The following is an 18,128-nucleotide window of genomic DNA, read 5'->3' on the forward strand; positions in this document are numbered from 1 at the left end:
GAAAGACTAATATGCCTAAAAAAATCACAAAATAGTTACTTATATAAAAGATTTTTTTTTACCAAAAAAAAATGATTTGGAAATTTAAGCAAATTTTGATCAAATATACTCAGCTCTTTACCCCTATTATTAGGGGTATTTTCTACCTCTTGAGTCACGTAATTGCCCATACCGACTTTATTACTGCAGTAATAACCTTACTACTACGAATACTTTTTCCGTAATTGTTTTCTTTATTTAAATTATTTTATTTACAAGATAGAAAATACATCATTATAAATGTATAAATAAACTTTTACACATGGCCTTAAGAGGTATCAACATAATTATATTCGAAATTTAATTTTTTTTTTTTAAAAAAATATAAAATAAATATAACATTTTAAAAATTATGCTAAATATTGTTAAATTATAACTTATATAGAATATAAATGAGCAAATAACCAGAATTTATATAAATTATATATAATCTAAAAAGCGATATATTATGGTGATATCGGATGGGGAAGGGATTGGATTTAAAACCTTTAAGAAATGATATATCGGGTTTACGTTTGGTGCTTAATACGACTGTTTTGAGGGATGACTTGTGAAATTCGAAGGGATCATATTTAATATTCCATTTCTTTATCTTATCTGGTTCCCTCTTTTGTTCAATGTTTATTTTAAATGGTACCATATGTTCCTTTATTATTAATATTTTTTTGATTAGGGTTTTCCTAATTCTTGTATTTCTCTCACCACTCTTCTCCATTCCTCATCGATGTCCCCCGAATTCGATATTGAGGATTCGTTAAAACGCGCATCAACGAATCCATCGTTGGTACCGATATTTATATCGGCAGAAGCTTTGGGTTGATTGACTTGTGAGGATAATTGAGTGATAAGATTAGGTAGAGTTCGTCTTTGTTTTCTTCGAGAAGAATAACTCCTTTCAAAAGGGCCTTAGAAATAAATTTTATGACATAATATATAATAAGTTATATTTAAATGAAAGACAGAGGTATCTTTGCACAGCCCGGCACGGATTTTTTAACCCGGCCCAGTCCGGGTTTAAATTTTCGGCCTGCGTACCATAGCAGGCCTTCAGGTCTCTGATCTAAATTCTATTCGGCTTATATAATTATTAATTACAGGTTTATATTTTTAACCAATGGCAAGGCATATATTCTTATTTTAAATTTAATTACTTCCATTGGCCATCGTATCTTGGATAACATTATTACGAGGTATCCTGTGCAGCTCGGGGATGGATGGCAGTAAGTATTTTGCCCCGTTTTGAGAATTTTGTTGGGCATTGCGATGGTCTGCTGAGCTTCGTCTGCGGGGCCAAGAATATTGTTCTTTATTATTATAGTTATTATTGTCGACATTTAAATAATCATTGAAATTGAAAACATTTGTTGGCGCATATTTTACGTGGCCATCGTCTACTTTTAGATTTATGTTTGGAGAAAAATTATGAAAATTGTTTGACAAGTATTCTGATTTACAATCCCAATTCGCTGCGTACATATTCCGATTATTATCGATTACGTTTTCTATACATGATGGCAGTTGTTGAGCGCCTATTTGTTTTCGCTTTTCGAGTGAGATTTCATCGAACTCATACCCTTCTTGATATTGGCAATCAATATTGCTCGCTACTTTTCGGTTATGCCCTTCCTTTTTCCTGTTGGTTTCCCCGTTGATGCTTCTCCCAGAAGATCTAGTCGAATAACATCCAGACGATAATCTTAATCTGCTATGCCCGAAATTTTCTGCTTCCATCATTTGGTTCGGGATAATCGGCTGATTTCGATACTTTTTGTCTCCTACGAAACTACTTTGCCACAAGCAAATATTACCTCGCGTCTTCGAAATCGTGTGACCTTGGTTTGCTTCTTCGTTTTCATCCCCATAATCGGGTGTGGTAGGTGGCTGTCTCAGTAACTTATTTGGAAGTGCAAAACCTGACATGGCCGAATTGTCACCTTTGGCAAGGTCCTCGAGTGCCTCCATAAGCGATTTCCTATTCTTGACTCTCTTCTTCCTCTTCTTCTTTTTTCCGCAATTCCTATCCCCACCGCCATTTTCATCGAGTTCGCTTCCGGTTCCATTAAAATTCCCGGTATGTTCCCCATTTAGAATTTTAGAATTTCTCCTTCTGGACGAATAAAAATCGTCTAAAATCACACTGGAATTTATCGAAGATGACATATTATTATAATCAACTCCCCACACTCCGCTACTCGTACTGGCAGTATAGCGGTAAGAATTATTATAACTGTCGTTTATGCTAAGGTTTATTTATTTTAATCATCAAAAATAAATATTAAAGAAATGTATAATTTATTAGTCAATGCGCTATTTAAAATAATATTTGGGAAAATTTAGCCTAACCCTGCACTCATATTTAGCGCAAATTCGTGGCGAAGTTGACAAAAACAGTATATGCTTCTAAATTGGCTCTAAGTGTGAATGCATTGTAACCTGCATCAATTTAAAATTTCAGCTAATCTAAAACCCAAAATTTTTTATGCATTTCATTTATTTAATATATATAATTCTTTAAGATTCATTTTAATAATTTCATAATACAAAAATTAATTCTTAATAATTATAAATAGCTTAGATTTCCATTTCATAATTTTTTAAATCATTCATAAAACATAAAAAAAATTTTTTAAAATAACCTCATGCTGTTTTCACTTTTTGTGTTCGATTCGATTGCTATTTGACTCGAGGAGTTATTTTTTGCCTCAACGTTATTTGATAATCGTCTGCTGTTAGTTATACGGGTAGTATCATCACCGGGTAGTTCGTAACAGTTAGCTTCTTCTCCATACTTATTATTCTTGTAAAATTTAATAATTGCTCGATCTTCATTAAGAAGTCTTTTATCTTTATTATCGGAACCTAAATCGTAATTCGACAAATTGGATTTACCTGAGATTTGAAGGATCAGCTTTGTAGAGCTAACGTATCTTTTCGGAATTTCAACAAATTCGCCTAATCCATTAACATCTAAAATGACCTCTTCATTTCTAACCTTCCGCTTATCGTCAATATCCTTGCTATAGGCTTGATGAACTATCGCAGATTCTGTTTCGTTCATTTCAAATACGGCGTTATCATTTCCTGTCCTGAAAACGTGATCTTTCTTATCAGACATCTTTCTGCCAATATTAGAGTTACCGGTGGGTAAATCGTTATTATTATTATTATTATACGAAGATTTATTTTTGCAACTCAACAACTCGATTCCACCACCATTTTTGGTCTTCCAGCCTCTTTTTTTGCCTAATACGCTTTCTTCTTTCGATTTTATCATTTCTTCCGCCAATTTTAATCGCTTATCACCTCCTTCATTACCACGATTGATTCTTCTTACATCCTCGGGGTAATTATGTTTCTTGTTGATCGCATCTCCATTTTGCATAATAATCACCTTGGTCACGGTATCGTTGCTATTACTCCGCTTATTCGATCTATCTCGTTTACATTTGCGTACGCACCAAACTGAGGTTAATATCATGAGCCCGAATATAACTAAACAGGTTCCTAATATAATTACCCAAAACAAATTCACCACGTATTTTTCTTTCTCAAAATTTATTTCGTCCATTTTTGATAGGGATGATTTGCTTAAAATATTATCATTCACGCGTCTCTCAGCATTTCCTATATTATTTAGTTGGCTTAAAGATGCCAAAGTTGCTGTCAAATACTCTCCTACTTTGGCGACACTCATATAAGTCGAATTACTTATCTTCAAATTCTCCTTCATTTTATTGATCCTATTTTTAGCTATAATTGAGGCCACTAATTGACTAAAACTCATTTTTGTTTTTTGTGGATCTTGGGATTGTGAAGCATTAGTAGACTGAAGCACCATTTTTCCTATCCTTGATTGATTACCTCCTATTTTTCCCTCTCTACTTTTTTTAATCTAAACGGTAATGGATATTCCTATAGAATATTAGATTATATTTTACCTATATTGATTTCATGATTTTTCATTATTTGTCCTAGGATAAGAAAATGTAACGAAGTTCGAATCAGATATAGAATTTAAATAATCCATTTTCACAACATTTATTCTTCCTGGAAATCTATATTTAATTTGTTTTTTTTATAAAAGATTTATAAACTACGAAACTTAAATTCGAAAACAAGGTATTTTAGTAATAAAATATATTAAATATTTGAACTAAATATACTAATAAATGATTGCCCATTTATCATCTTAGTGTCAATAAACAATATAATAAATTTAAAAAATAATAATAATAAAAAAAGGCTAATCTTATGAAATGATAACCTTCACTAAAAGAATTCCAAAAATTTTTGCCGATTTCAGCAAACACAAAAAAAAGTGTACTATTATAACATAAATATTTATATTTCTCCCCTCCCAACTAAAAATAAAATAAAATTAATTTACTGAAGAAGTTTTATAATAATCACCGAATTCCCCTACCCCCCTCATTTTATTTCTTGTAAAACATCCAGTTCCCCTTGAGAAGTTTGGCCTCCCTTTAAAAACTTCAATTTTGCGAATAGCGAAAAGAAAAACCCAAATTTTGGCGTTTTCTCCCCCCGTTTTCACGGGTCTGTCCTTAAAAATTATTTTAAAGATTATTTTTATAATAAAAAAAACAAACACTAAATTATTATACGTTTTTATTATTATTTATTCCTAACCTAATTTAATAGGTGTTTATTATTATTATTATTTAGGTGAGAAAAATGTAAAATTATTTTATATTTGTAATTAATCCTAAACTCATTACATTACAACATTCTAAAATATGTTTTATTTTTTTAAAATATGTAAAAGCGCAGATTAAGCAAGATATTATTCTGGTCACGGTTTAGACGCATAAAACTATGCCCTAGTAATGGATGGGTAGAAAATCTATTTTTACGGCACTAGAATCTGCGATTCCAAATATAAGACATTAATTAATTGGTTAATTTTTTCTAATCCAGTAATTTTTTTTAACCAATGGGGTATGCGGGCTCAGTTACATTCGTTAAATGATCTATCACGTGATCCCTTTTATACCGCGATCTTATGTCGAATAAAGAAACCTGCTAATCTACGATATTTCGCAAATAATAATATAACATGCGACCATATTTTTTTTTAATTAATCGAAATGTCAAATGATGAAACGAGAATAAAAACAATGTTTAATGGTAAATATTTGTATTTAATTTTTTTCTTCTTCTTCATATCTCATTTTTTTAAAAAAAAAAGATTTTATTTTAACGTTTTATTTTAATTTTTTTATTGATTTATATAAAGTATTCAGAGGTTAAGTTTCTACTTTTTTTTTGAATTTTTAAATGCTTTTTTTAAAAAAAAGAAAAATTTTAGTTGTTAACTAAAAAGTGTATCTAACTAACACTATTGAATGAGGAAAAGGAGGAAAAAGTTTTTACAGATTTTTAAATTTTATTTTATACTGTATAACTGGGGCCGCATTAAAAATTTGAATTGAACAATTAATACTTTATTAAGACGACCTCAATATTTAATATCCTCCATGTGACTCATTTTCAAGTGCCCCCAGGAAAATATATAATTCTATAAAAACAAATTTTTCTTTTTTAAAAAAAAATTTATTTGGCTGTTATTATTATATTTTTATAACATAACAGATAGGTTAACCAATGTTTAAAATCCTGTATTTTCTATTATAAAAATTTAACTTTAAAAACAATAGCAGCGTTTTTTTTATTTAATCATTTATACTGCTCTCTACCCCCCACCCTCACCTTCCGCCAGTGACGCCCAATAGGAAGTACTCGTGCTGGTTGGTAATCCACCTGAAGCTCTTCTATATCAAATCATATTTAAAAGAATATTTTAATTCCATCGATTTTCATGCCTCATTTTTGCCCCTCTCACGGTTACTCAAATCGCACTCTTTTTTCTCATCTATTTGGGTAGTGTTGTTAAACGGCTCGTTTTGAGCCGATTTTTTAAAACGGCGAACTCAATATTTTAGACAGAAAATTATGCCTAAGCCTCGAGAATTCGCGAATATATGTCCAAACCTTTGTTCCTTCTACAAACAAAATCTTCAATCTTGCGTAATACTATTCTGGATGTAATATTGATTTAGCTGTTTTTAAAAATCGGCTCAAAACGAGCCTGTTAACAACACTATATTTGGGGATTGGCGACGCTACGGCCTCGTAGGCATTTTTTATAGCAGCCTCGTCCCCATACTTCTATTTTCGGGCCTTAGGTCCGCTTTTGCTCGGTCTTCAACCGGGTTCCCTTAAATGGCTTCTTTGATTAACATGATTTTTATTACTTCTTATTTTTTGAAAATAAGTTCAAACTATTTACATTTTTAGTAAAAAAAAAGAATAGTATTATACGATATTCATATATTTTATTTTTAAAAAATGCACATCCTAAATTCATATTCTTTAATCTTTACCTATATAAAATAATATTCATTGCACATATATATTTTATATTAGATTTACCACGATATTGCACTATAAAATCAAATCATACATCACATGTTAAATATAAAAAAGATACATACTCAATATATTAAATCAATTAATTATAAATATAAAATTATTGCAGTTATAGAGAATAAAATTGCTGCACTTTTATAAAATCAGGCACCTATCATATTGTAAATAATATTAATAAGAATCTAATAAAAGAATTAAGAAAATAAATAATTTTTACGTTAATAAACCTCTCTTAAACCTTTGCGCAAATATACAGGGATATCTTCTAGTTCAATCTGCGCTAATAGTTCTCGTAAAACTGACATCATTAAAAACGTTTCTAATTTTTCTTGGTAAATATTAGCTCTCAGCTTATTTTTATAATTTACTAAATGCTTTCTCTTGATATCATCTTCCGTTTCATTCATAATTCGTTATAAAATTTAACACTCAATATATATGCCAATTGTGCCAGTTTTTCCAAGACCTTTTCAGAAATACCTTTACTATTTATTTCATCAAAATGTCTTGGATGCAAATATTGCACATTCAAGATAAGCTCTCAATTCGCAGAGAGCCGTTCTGACAAGCTGTTTCAAGCGACGTTACTGAGATATTATGCATTAAAATATAGTAAACGACACGAAAATTCTCAAGGAATGTGATATTTTATCAATAGAGATATCATTAAAAATAAATAAATGATAAGAGAAAATAATATGAACATAATAATATTTTTTTTCTAATCGGCCTCTATTTTGATATTTTCCTCTGATCGGCCTCAAAAATCCACATTTTCTCGAGGCCTCTTGGGCAAAATGCCCACCTGGTCCTATGGCCAGGCCGCCCCTGGGGATAAGAATTAATTATTTATAAATTCTCCGATATTTTTTAAGATAATAATAAATTACCCTGTCAATCACATTTTCATTGATATTTATTTATTTTAATAGCATTGTGTATTCTAAAAAAAATTGAAATTGGTGGTACGCAGGCCGTTAAATAATGCTTAACGCGATGGATTATGACGCGAGTTTGAATAAAAATAAAATTTAAATTGCTAGGCGTGACGGGCCTTTCAAAAATTTTTGCCGGGTGTGATTGATTGGGCGTGAGCATAAATTTATAATTATAATATATATTTTCTAATTTGATTTAGTTCTTTAAAAGAATAATTTTAAAATTATTTTTTCTTACTAAAATTCTTATCATTATTCAAATGCTAGGATAATCTGAGTGCAGATTCTCGTTCCGCAATAAATGAAGTTTATATGGAAACAAAAATTAGCAAAATTTTGTCAACTGAAGGATACAATAATAATTAAAACCTAAAAAAAAACAGGACAACATTTCTTTTAAAGGGAATATTTATTCTACTGCCACTACATAAGGTAGGTAGGCTTAACTTTAGATTCGAATTTCAAAAGTCGTAACTTTCTAATAGAAGAAGAAAAGGAGGATATATATAGAACAATTTTAAAAATGCGAAATGATATAAAATTAGGATATGCATAAGTCAATGCCAACTATCATTTATAACTTTTCTAATTCATCCTGCACACATAAAAAATCGCGTATTCTAAATGAAACATTTAAAAAATTTCTAGATGAATCCGATGAGGCATCAACATATACCGATAAAAGTTGTGAGGATAAACTTAAAGGATTTATCGCTCATAAAACAAATAACAATGACAATATTTTGAAGTTTTGGAAGCAGGAAACATTTCCTTTTTTTGAGAAAATTTGTAGTAAAATTTTTTCAGCCCCGTCAAGTTTGGTTTTTAGTGAAAGGTTTATTTCCTATAGCCAATCGCTTATTAGAGAAAAGGTGAACACAATTGAAATAAAAAAACAAAATTTTGATTTATTAATTGTAATTATTTTGTGTTATTAATATGGATTATGGAATTAGAGAAATAAATAGAATAAATTCAAAAAAGTGTAAAATTAATACCAATATTTTTGAAAAAATTTAAAAACACCGTGAATTTTTTGGCGTGACGGGTTCTTTCTTTCTTTCTTTCTTTCTTTCTTTCTTTCTTTCTTTCTTTCTTTCTTTCTTTCTTTATTGTCTTTCATGAACGGGCGGGTCGGGCCAAAATTTTTTTAGTAGTAAGCGTGAAAGGGCGTGAATTTTTTTTTATTACCACCATAAGTGCGCGGACCGCGAATAAAAGAATAGGCCCGCGCCCATCTCTAATTGAAATGACATTTTTTTAAAAAAAAACATGTGAAAAACAAGCAATTTTGCGTTCAAACAAAAAATATTTACTCTTTTGCAATTTGCCATTTGAAATAAAACGCGAAATGAAAACTCAATTTACTATTTGTAAATTATTTAATCGCTGAAAATTATTAGTATAAAAAAAATGCTTTATATGCCTTCTCAAAATTCTTTGAAAGATTTACTGACTATAGAATTATATAAATTCTTGGGAATAATCTCTAAATTCGGAAAAAGGTATTCAACAAGTTGATCCTTAGCTCCCATCCCGCTCTCATGAGAATGTTTCTAATGTTAGGTCTAAATCTAATTTAGATCTCAATCTTTACCCAGACGACATAACTTTATCTGGTTCAGGAATGTGTAGTAAAGGTATCGATTTCTCTAAAAATAATCAAAAACTTTAAGTATTGTAATAAACAGGGACCTGGAGTGAACCGTAACGAACCGTTAAACCATTATAAACCGTTATAAATATCTGAACCATAACCGTAACCGATCCGATATAATTATTTTTTGAAGGAGTAAAAAGAACCTTTATAAAAAAAAGGTTAAACCGGTTCAAACCGGTTCAGTTTTTATATTTTAAAAATGGAAATAATTTGAATATACAGAATTATATAAACTTGCTCTTAAAGTACTGGCGGTTCCCGCAACACAAGTTTCTATAAAAAGGGCCTTTTGGGGGCTAAAATTTGTGTTAGCATCACAACGAACAAAAAGGAATCCATTTATATTAGAAAATATATTATTTATACGTTCAAATAATATATTTAAAGATGTGTTATTTTGAAAAAATTTCTAACCGTAATGAACCTTTATAATTAGCTGAACCGAACCTTTATAAATTTTTTCTTAAGAACCGTAACCAAAACGTAACCATTATAATTTTTTACATACTGAACCGTTATAAATAACGGTTCGGGTCCCTGGTAATAAATATGAATAAAACAGAAATTATTTTTTTATAAATGGATCCTCTACGGAGAATTTTAATAGTTTTATTGTTATTGATTGTGAGTCAATCTCCTTATTAGGGCTCCCCTTTAAATAGTGCTATTCCTATGATAGCTAGCTTAGTGAAAGCAACATTTTGCATAACAATATTGGGATCCATACTGCGAAATATTCCAGACCATCATTCCTTGTATATGATAATAAAATCAATAGGGTTTACCGCAATTTTATCTCTCTCTAAGGACTCATTTTGGTTTTTAAACTTTTCCTTCCTATCATCTATAGATGTTAAATCAAAAATTTCCTAGAAGTAATCCTTAACATTTATTTCCCTGATTGGTCGGTCGATAGCCAACTTCCGACCAAACAAGGCGGCATGGGCTTTCTTTTTCTCAATTAGGTATCCTTCCTTGTATGGCCTTTCTTTCATCCCATCTTCAATGCCAGAAGATTTATGAAGAAAGCAATCTATTTACCTTCCATCCCACACTCCACGGCAGAAAGAGATTTACTTACTCTCTTCTGACCAACTTTTAAAAATTGATGGGTACCCTTCCATTGGAGGGACTTCCATTCTTAAATATTAGGAACAAAACCTCGGGGCATGAATAGTTAGAAGCTGTTCCAACTGCCTATTTTGGTCTGCTATATATAGATTAGGCTGAGACATATGTCTACCTAATAAATGTAAAGAGTGTGGGGAAAAAATCCTACCATCACGATAGGCATAATTTGGCTGCTTGTTTTCTAAATGGCGGTTCAAAAAAAAGGAAGACTAGAATACCTTATTAATATCTCTGGATTAAAGAAAATAATCATTTTATTTGGGATTTGACTTGAGTCTCCTAACCCCAAACATTGGAAAAGTATCACAACCTTCCAGATTTTCATTTCACCTCAATAATTATTTTTTTTACAATTGGGTCCTTAGGTCTACTAGGCTACAATTTGTTTTAAGATTTTAGGTAAAAAAAAATTTCATTTCTCGATTCAATAGGGATCTTCGGTCCCCTAGAATTCTTCAACCAAAACAGTTGTGTTCTGAGGCAACTATCTAAGTATTCTCGGAACTCAACAACGGACTCCTTTTTTTAAAATATATATTTTTATATGTTAGTTATTTTAATCAGTTTACTTTGAATATAAGAACGAATGATAATTTTTTTTTAAAAAAACGCGCTTTCCTAAGATTTGGGGGAAGATAAAAAAAAATTTGATAAATTTTTAAGGGGGTAATGTAACCCCCCCCCCCCCCCCCCCCATCATCCATCGCCGAATCCTTTAAACAATTGTAAAATTTGAGATATTACTTTAAGATTATTGTGTCATAACCACAACCCCCCTACCGTGATTGGACCAATGGGTATCTAGTTTATTAGATAGGCTTATATAACAGTCAATAAATGCTCTAAAAATACATTCTAAACTTTTTACGGTTATTGTGAAAATTACACAAACAGCGTTAAGTAGGGCTTTATTATTTTTTTTTGACAATATTCAAAATTATGATCCAATTTTCTAATTTTCAACTTAAATAAATAATTCGGTATTATTAGTTATAAGAAATTATAGAACCATTACTTTCCCTCGATATTGAGATTACTGAGGAATGCAATATTTTATACTTATAATCCGGAATAATAAAGCTTCCTCTTTTAAATATAACTTATAATTATTATCTATTTATAAACATAAATTTTTTAGTTTAATTTTTTTTACTTATTTTCTTGACGAATTAAGAATTATCTTCCAAAAAGTATTTTTAATTTTCTTAGAAAAATTGATATTCGCGACCACCTGTAGCTTTCTTAAATGTTATATTTCTTTGGCAAGGTTAAAAAAAATGGCGCTGTTACATAATTTAAAAAAAAATATTCTTTCTATAAGAAATTTTTTTTTACCTGTACAAAAATAAATTAATATTTAAAAGTAATAAAAATACTTTTTTTTAAAAAATAAAAAATAATACGAACAAAATAAAGGTAAAAGAAAATTTATTATAATAAATTTAATAAATTTTTTTTTATACCCTCTCTCCTTTTCCACCTTTTACCATGTGTTTTTATTTACCTTTTTTTTTAAAAAAAAATTTAGATAAATTATTTATTTAACAAATATATATATATATCTATCATTATTTATTATTCATGGACATTATATATAAATTTTTTTTAACAAATCAATTTATAATTATTATTTTTAAAAAAATCAAAAAAAATATCTAGTATAGTATAGTATAAAATTGGAGTAGGAAGAGTAATTCTAAGAAAGCTCCTTGGTAAGTATACTATCAATTGAATCTAATGTTGAGTTTGCTTTGAGAATAGTTCTGGCGACCCTCGGTTTTAAGAAGAAGCCTTCTCGTGCTCGCCAGAGAACTCTCAGATATTAGATCCCAAATATTTAAAGAAGGGATAGTAAGTTAGTTGGATATAATTGCTACGAAAACGTGATCTTCACCATTTTCATTTTTTCTAATTATAAAATGTAAATAATGAAATTTAATATCGTTAATGAGTGAGACTAGAAAATGTAATTTATGTTTTTTTATATTCATTCATTTATATAGCTTGGGAATAGAGATTTTTCATTCATTCTACGTTAACTCTTGATTAAATTGATTTTCACAGATTGGAATTATAGGAATATTGGGGAAAGTGGGTACACCCTTACCCCCATCTAAAAAAAATATTTATTCAATATTTTTATTTTTTTTTAAAGAGCTATCAAATTTGTATTACATTTTTATAAAAAAATAAATAAGATATATTTTATTTCTTATTACCCCTCGCGGCTACTATAAAATATTGTCTAAAAAAAAATTAATCAAAAGATGTAATTTTCACTTTTTTTAAAATTTTCAAATTTTATTATTGGGGGAGAAGGAGGGGTGTTAACATATAATAAATAAATTATCAACAATTAGTTATAAAAAAAAACAAAAACTAGCTTGTAAAAAAACAAATATCAAAGACATACCGAGGGCGAAATTTTGAACCTTTGGGCCCGGTCCGAGTCTTTTTTTTGAATTGAATATACAAGCCACAAATGAATATTAAATTATTAATTACACGATTTCCCTACTGATTAGTTTTTTTAAAAAAAATTGTCACGGCCTACCCTAATTTTTTCATTTTAAGCCCGACCTCGCTTTTGTAATTTTCTTAAATTTGTACGACTTGCAAACTAAAAAAAAATTAATAAATTCTTAATAAAACAAGGAATTTATATAATAACTTGCAAAATATTGTTTAAAATTAATCAAAATAAAAAAGTTTAAAAATTTGCTTTATTTTAAAATTTTAAATGATAGTTTTAAAGATTTTCAGAGAAAATAATAGACAACTCATTTGAATATTTTAAGATCATTTAATTATTTTTTTTCTTTTTTTTTGTTAAATTTGAGTCCCAAATGTAAAAAGACTATAATATTATTCGAATTAAAATAATATTTAATTTTTTATCAAATCAACCAAGGTTTCAACCCGACCCCCTTCAATTTTTCTTAAATTTTGTATACAGGTAGAATATACTATAACTAAGGAAAAAATGAAATTTTACCTTCCAACACTGTTTACCCGCTAAGAAATGGCCGTTTAAAGCGCGGAAAAATGGTACATTTTTGACAAAATGCACCTCATTTATTTTCAATAATCTCGAGAAATAATTATGTTAGAAAAATAATTTAAATTTTATTTTGTAGCTTAATAAAAGTTCTTAAAAATGACATAATAATAAATATGATAGACATTTGATTAATATCGAAAACCGGATGTGTAAAACCGGAAATGGCCATATTTTTTTTCTATACATAGATATCACACTGCTTTATATTTGTACAAAATCCTAGACTGGGATGAACAGGAGTTATCACTCTTTATATGGCTAAAGTTGAACAAATTTAACATTAATATCATCAGATTATAATTTAATGAATAGTTATGAAATAATGTTAATTTAAAAATTATGTCTAAATGACAGGCCCTTGCTTTTTTTTATCTTTATCAAAATTTTTGAGAAGTGGCTGGAATAATGAGCTTTGTTTAACACTTTAGTTAAATTTTGTCATATTTATACCTTTATTTGCCTCAAATTGCATTACATATAATACAATCAAAAATTTATAATTAAAATATATCATATATTATAATCATCCAAGGAGTTTTAATAAATTATGACCTTTGTTTTCGTCTAGGGGAATAAAAGCTTGGAATTTTGTGTTCCAGAAATTCTCTTTGCTCTCAAAAATCTGCTTTCAAGATGACTTTCTATGTTCATATATTCATTATTGCTCACAAATATATAATTTACCCCATAGATATTATTTCTTGCATAGTTAAATAAATATATTGTTGTCAATATGTGATGTTCATATAAACGTTGCAAGCTTGCTCGAGCTGCTAACCGTTTAGTAACGGCCCCCAAAATGTCGCATGGACTTTTACCATGTGCGTGTTTCAAAAAATGTCACTCAGCCTTTATCCCAAAATCATTTTCATGATTGTAGAGATTAATGAAATCTTTTATTTTTATATTGGTTACTGCTCCATCAGAAAAATAATAAATTTTAGCCATTCTATTAAATCTTTCCTTCAAGAATACGATCAATTTTTAAAAAAATAGAATGCACATGCGTTGTGCTTTAAACAATCTGATATAACCACTAAATTTATATGTTTTATTATGTTGTTCTCACGGTAATAAATTATAAAAGAGTTAATAGTGGCTTGATTATTGGTCTGATTAAATCCTTTTGCATGTTACTACAAATGCATAATTTTCTGAAAAGCCTGCAATAACTAAGAATTCGCAAACATTTAAATTGAATTTTAAAAAGTTTCGAATTAATGATTATCGTGAAGCTATAAACAAATGAGGAATTAAATTTTTAATTATTCAATTAAATAATCTACAAATTCGTCAGCGTAATTTGTCAGTGTTTCGAGGGTAGTTCGAACAACTGCTATCCATTGTTTGAATGTTTTATAATCTATAGAATTCTCGTCAAATAATATATTAAGTCTTTCTTTTAATTTTGAATATATGGGGGAAAATTTATTGTTGAATTTCAATTTTGGTAGATTATTTTATGCTAAATAAAATATTTAAAATTATTTTGTCAAGTAATTTTAATTTCGAGATAAAATTTAACTAAAGTTCTAAACAGCTCATTATCCCAGCCACCTCTCAATTTTTTTTTGTTGATCTGCTATGGAATTCACCATATATATTTTTTATTTAAAAAGAATAAGAAGTCAACTTACATCATCTACAAACGACTGTAACAATGAAAAGCTTAAAACAAATATCCAAGCAGATTCTGTAGAAATGGATGAGTTTGATTGGTTCAACGTTCGAAAAATGTCATCCAATATTCAAAGCGCTATTGGCGATGATGATAAAGTCGCAGCACAAATTTCTACAGGTATAATGATAGTAAAACTAGATTTAATGAATAATTTAGTAATATATTATCATCATGTAATAAATATAGGGGAAATGTGCCATGAATGGCCATGTTTTTGCTTTTTTGAAAAAAAGGTATAAAAATTTATGTTTAACCAAACAAATTTTATATCAATGCTAAATATTAATCTTTAAAATAAAATTTGAATCAAAGCTCTATGTATAATACTTTATGAGCTAAATGAGATTATGTGAAAGTTGTATTTCTGATACTATGTGTTAACTGGTCATAATATATTATTTAAGAATATTATTTAAGAATATTATTATAAATATGAAATAATACAATATGAAATACTTGTAAAAGACCTATGTTAATGTTTATACATTTTTTAGTTATATAAAAAATTAATTATATATACACTAATTTAATTAGTATTAAAATCTCAATTTATTACCACATCTATTTAATGATAATATTATAAATTAATATTTTAATTATCATTTTACTAAACATTCTTAAGCTTGTTCATCATTTTACTTCACCAAATGTTGTTTTGCAAGAGCTTTTCATTTTAATATTAATATGTGAATGTGCGAATTGTGGCCAATCAATACTCACCTCTCTATTATTATTAAACGCCTATATATGTCTATTAAATAATGCTTTTAAAGTCTAATTTTTTGTGTGAATAATGCTAAATACCTAACGATAATATTTATATAAAATATCAGTAATCTAAGATAGTTATTTTTTCACAAAACAAAAAAATGTGTGACGTGATTTTTCCAGAAAGAGGTACTAAAAAGAGTTTATTTGAAATATTTTTTTATTGAATTGCTCTATTCAATAAATTAACTTAGGTAAGGTATATATCATAAATATACACATTTTGACTAATTTTGAGAGAAATCGATCCAATAGATAAAAAGTTAAAGGGTGGTGGCCAGTCTTCACACATGGCCATTTATGGCACATTTCCCCTACTATTATTATTATTATGGATATTATAGAGTAAATTGTTTAGAATATTTTACAGAAATATCAACAATCTTTCTATGATAAATCAAATGAAAACTGTGTTTTCATTCTGCATCATCCCCGAAATTAATGTTTCTTGCCAGATATTTATAATAATAAGTCAAACAGGAAAGATGAACAACCCAAAAGTTATCCATTTATTGAAGGGGGGGGGAGGTCACCTTAAAAGATCTATATTTTTCATATCACTCTCTTAGCAAATTTACTTTTAAATATATATAATCGTAAGAGTAAAAGCGTGCTAGCTCAACATACCCCCATCCCCATCTTCTTTTATATATATAAGGGATGATTTTTAAACCATCCTAATTAACTTTGAAAATTGTGTTTATCCTCATGTTCTTTGTAATATTTGAAATATCAGGTCTAATCACTAACGAATCTTCGGAGGCTAACACCATAACAAATGATGCCAAAAGATTCGCAGTGGATGATGATGGTTGGCTATATACCGACCCATCTCTCAAATCAAACAAAACATTAAATATAGGAAGTAGCAAAAATGTTGAAATTGTCACTCGCAAAAATGACAGGGACAATCTCGAAGCGGATACCCATTTGAAAAAAGTTGTAGTGACAAGGTATAAGAAATCATTCGATCCCGATCCCCTATTTTGTATTCTCGGGCGAGAGGTGATCTGCGATACAAAAGTTGTACAAACTCATAGACATGATTATAATAATAAGGATAGTGGCAATGAAATTACTGGCGTGATAATTGAAAAAGAATCTAATGTTGCGTCGAATTTAAAAGATGTCACAAAAAATATTAATGGTAATGGTGTATTAACTACTAAAAAAAGGCTTAATGATGTCGAAGACGAAGACATAAAAGTAACGCGTATTCAACAAAAATCTCAATCACACGTTAAAATTCCGAAAAGGGTTATATTTAATTTTATATTTATTTATAACAAAAAAATATATAGTTATATGATAATGTAATTTTATTTCATAATTTTTTTTTCTCGTATCTATGAATAGGAGGATCCTATGAAATTTTTTGATTTTTCTATCAAACGTCGAATCAATCAAGACAGCAAAAAATTAAAACCGTCATAAATTCTATATTTGCTTAACTTCGCATATCCCATATTTATAAACTCTAATAATGTAATACTAAAATAAAAATCAATGATAATTATTATAAATATGTAAATTTAATGATAAATATAGTTATCGTGGAAGTAAATATGATGGGATCAGTTTATTATGTTCAGTAAAAAATAGAGTTTGCTAAATTTATGGAGTAAAAAAAGGAAAAACAGGGGTGCGGGTTCACGGCTTTGCAACAAATTTTAAATGGCCAAAATAAACCGGTCCTGGTCTTTGAGTGCAAAAGTAACATGTAGGGCTCCATATATCGAACTCTGTTTTTGACATTTTATAAGATAGTGGGGTCAGAAATTTATCGAAATAAATTAAAAGATGGATAAAGCGGATTTATTTTGAAATTTTATGCCCAGGAGGGCCGATAGACCAAAAATTCGTGGAAACATATATTAATTATTATTATCCGTTTAAATCAATATAATTTAAAACAATCTTTTTTATTGCCTAATAACTACCTTCACATTTAAAATGGTACGACGGTTGTACTAACGGCCGGCGTTACTCTTTGGAAAAGGAACGCCATGTGTTACTTGTTTCAAAAGTAACGAGTAACGCGTAAACTTTTTAAGTAAGGTAATGAACGTTACTCGTTACTTTTTTTTAAAACAACAGGAAAATAAATTTTTTATACCTTTTATAATACTCATCCCTCGCTTATGTTTATATATCTCTCATCTTTTTATATATTAGAGAATATTCTAATTCCTAATATGATAAAAAAAATCCTTTATACATATTAATCCTTCATTTTGACCTCTGTTAAGATCCCATTCTACTTTAGGAACAATAGCAGCTGTATTTGGGGTTATAAGAAAAATATTTAATAATTCCATTTTTCTCCTATCTCCAGTCATTAACCATAAGAACTTATTATTTATGGGGTTAAAACCTGCAACGCGAATCTTCCATGTCGGGAGA

The 18,128-nt window shown here is 28.8% G+C and overlaps 2 protein-coding genes across 3 annotated transcripts in view; one reads left to right on the forward strand and one right to left on the reverse strand.

Annotated features, from left to right (window-relative positions):
* Positions 1–17,200, forward strand: part of LOC135924618 (nibrin-like) — a 28,558-nt gene extending 11,358 nt beyond the window's left edge. Inside the window, exons 9-11 of the mRNA XM_065459708.1 lie at positions 14,896–15,074; positions 16,462–16,982; positions 17,082–17,200. Of these exons, the coding sequence (XP_065315780.1) occupies positions 14,896–15,074; positions 16,462–16,982; positions 17,082–17,159 (778 nt within the window). The 3' untranslated portion in view covers positions 17,160–17,200. The remainder of the gene's footprint in view (positions 1–14,895; positions 15,075–16,461; positions 16,983–17,081) is intronic.
* Positions 309–11,582, reverse strand: LOC135923566 (probable serine/threonine-protein kinase clkA). 2 transcript variants are annotated; one of them, XM_065458383.1, is made up of 5 exons: positions 11,369–11,582; positions 3,978–4,094; positions 2,676–3,931; positions 1,191–2,278; positions 309–944 (listed from the first exon to the last, which is right to left on the reverse strand). In XM_065458383.1, exons 3-5 carry the CDS (start codon positions 3,875–3,877, stop codon positions 709–711), a joined length of 2,526 nt encoding a protein of 841 aa, XP_065314455.1. In that variant the 5' UTR covers positions 3,878–3,931; positions 3,978–4,094; positions 11,369–11,582; the 3' UTR covers positions 309–708. The 2 variants fall into 2 exon arrangements, with proteins under 2 accessions (XP_065314455.1, XP_065314454.1); XM_065458382.1 differs by having other exon boundaries at positions 2,676–4,094.
* Positions 17,201–18,128: the final 928 nt, after the last annotated feature.

The sequence above is a fragment of the Gordionus sp. m RMFG-2023 genome, chromosome 2 (assembly GCF_954871325.1).
Source record: "Gordionus sp. m RMFG-2023 chromosome 2, tfGorSpeb1-WG-v2, whole genome shotgun sequence".
Lineage (NCBI taxonomy): Eukaryota > Metazoa > Nematomorpha > Gordioida > Chordodea > Parachordodidae > Gordionus > Gordionus sp. m RMFG-2023.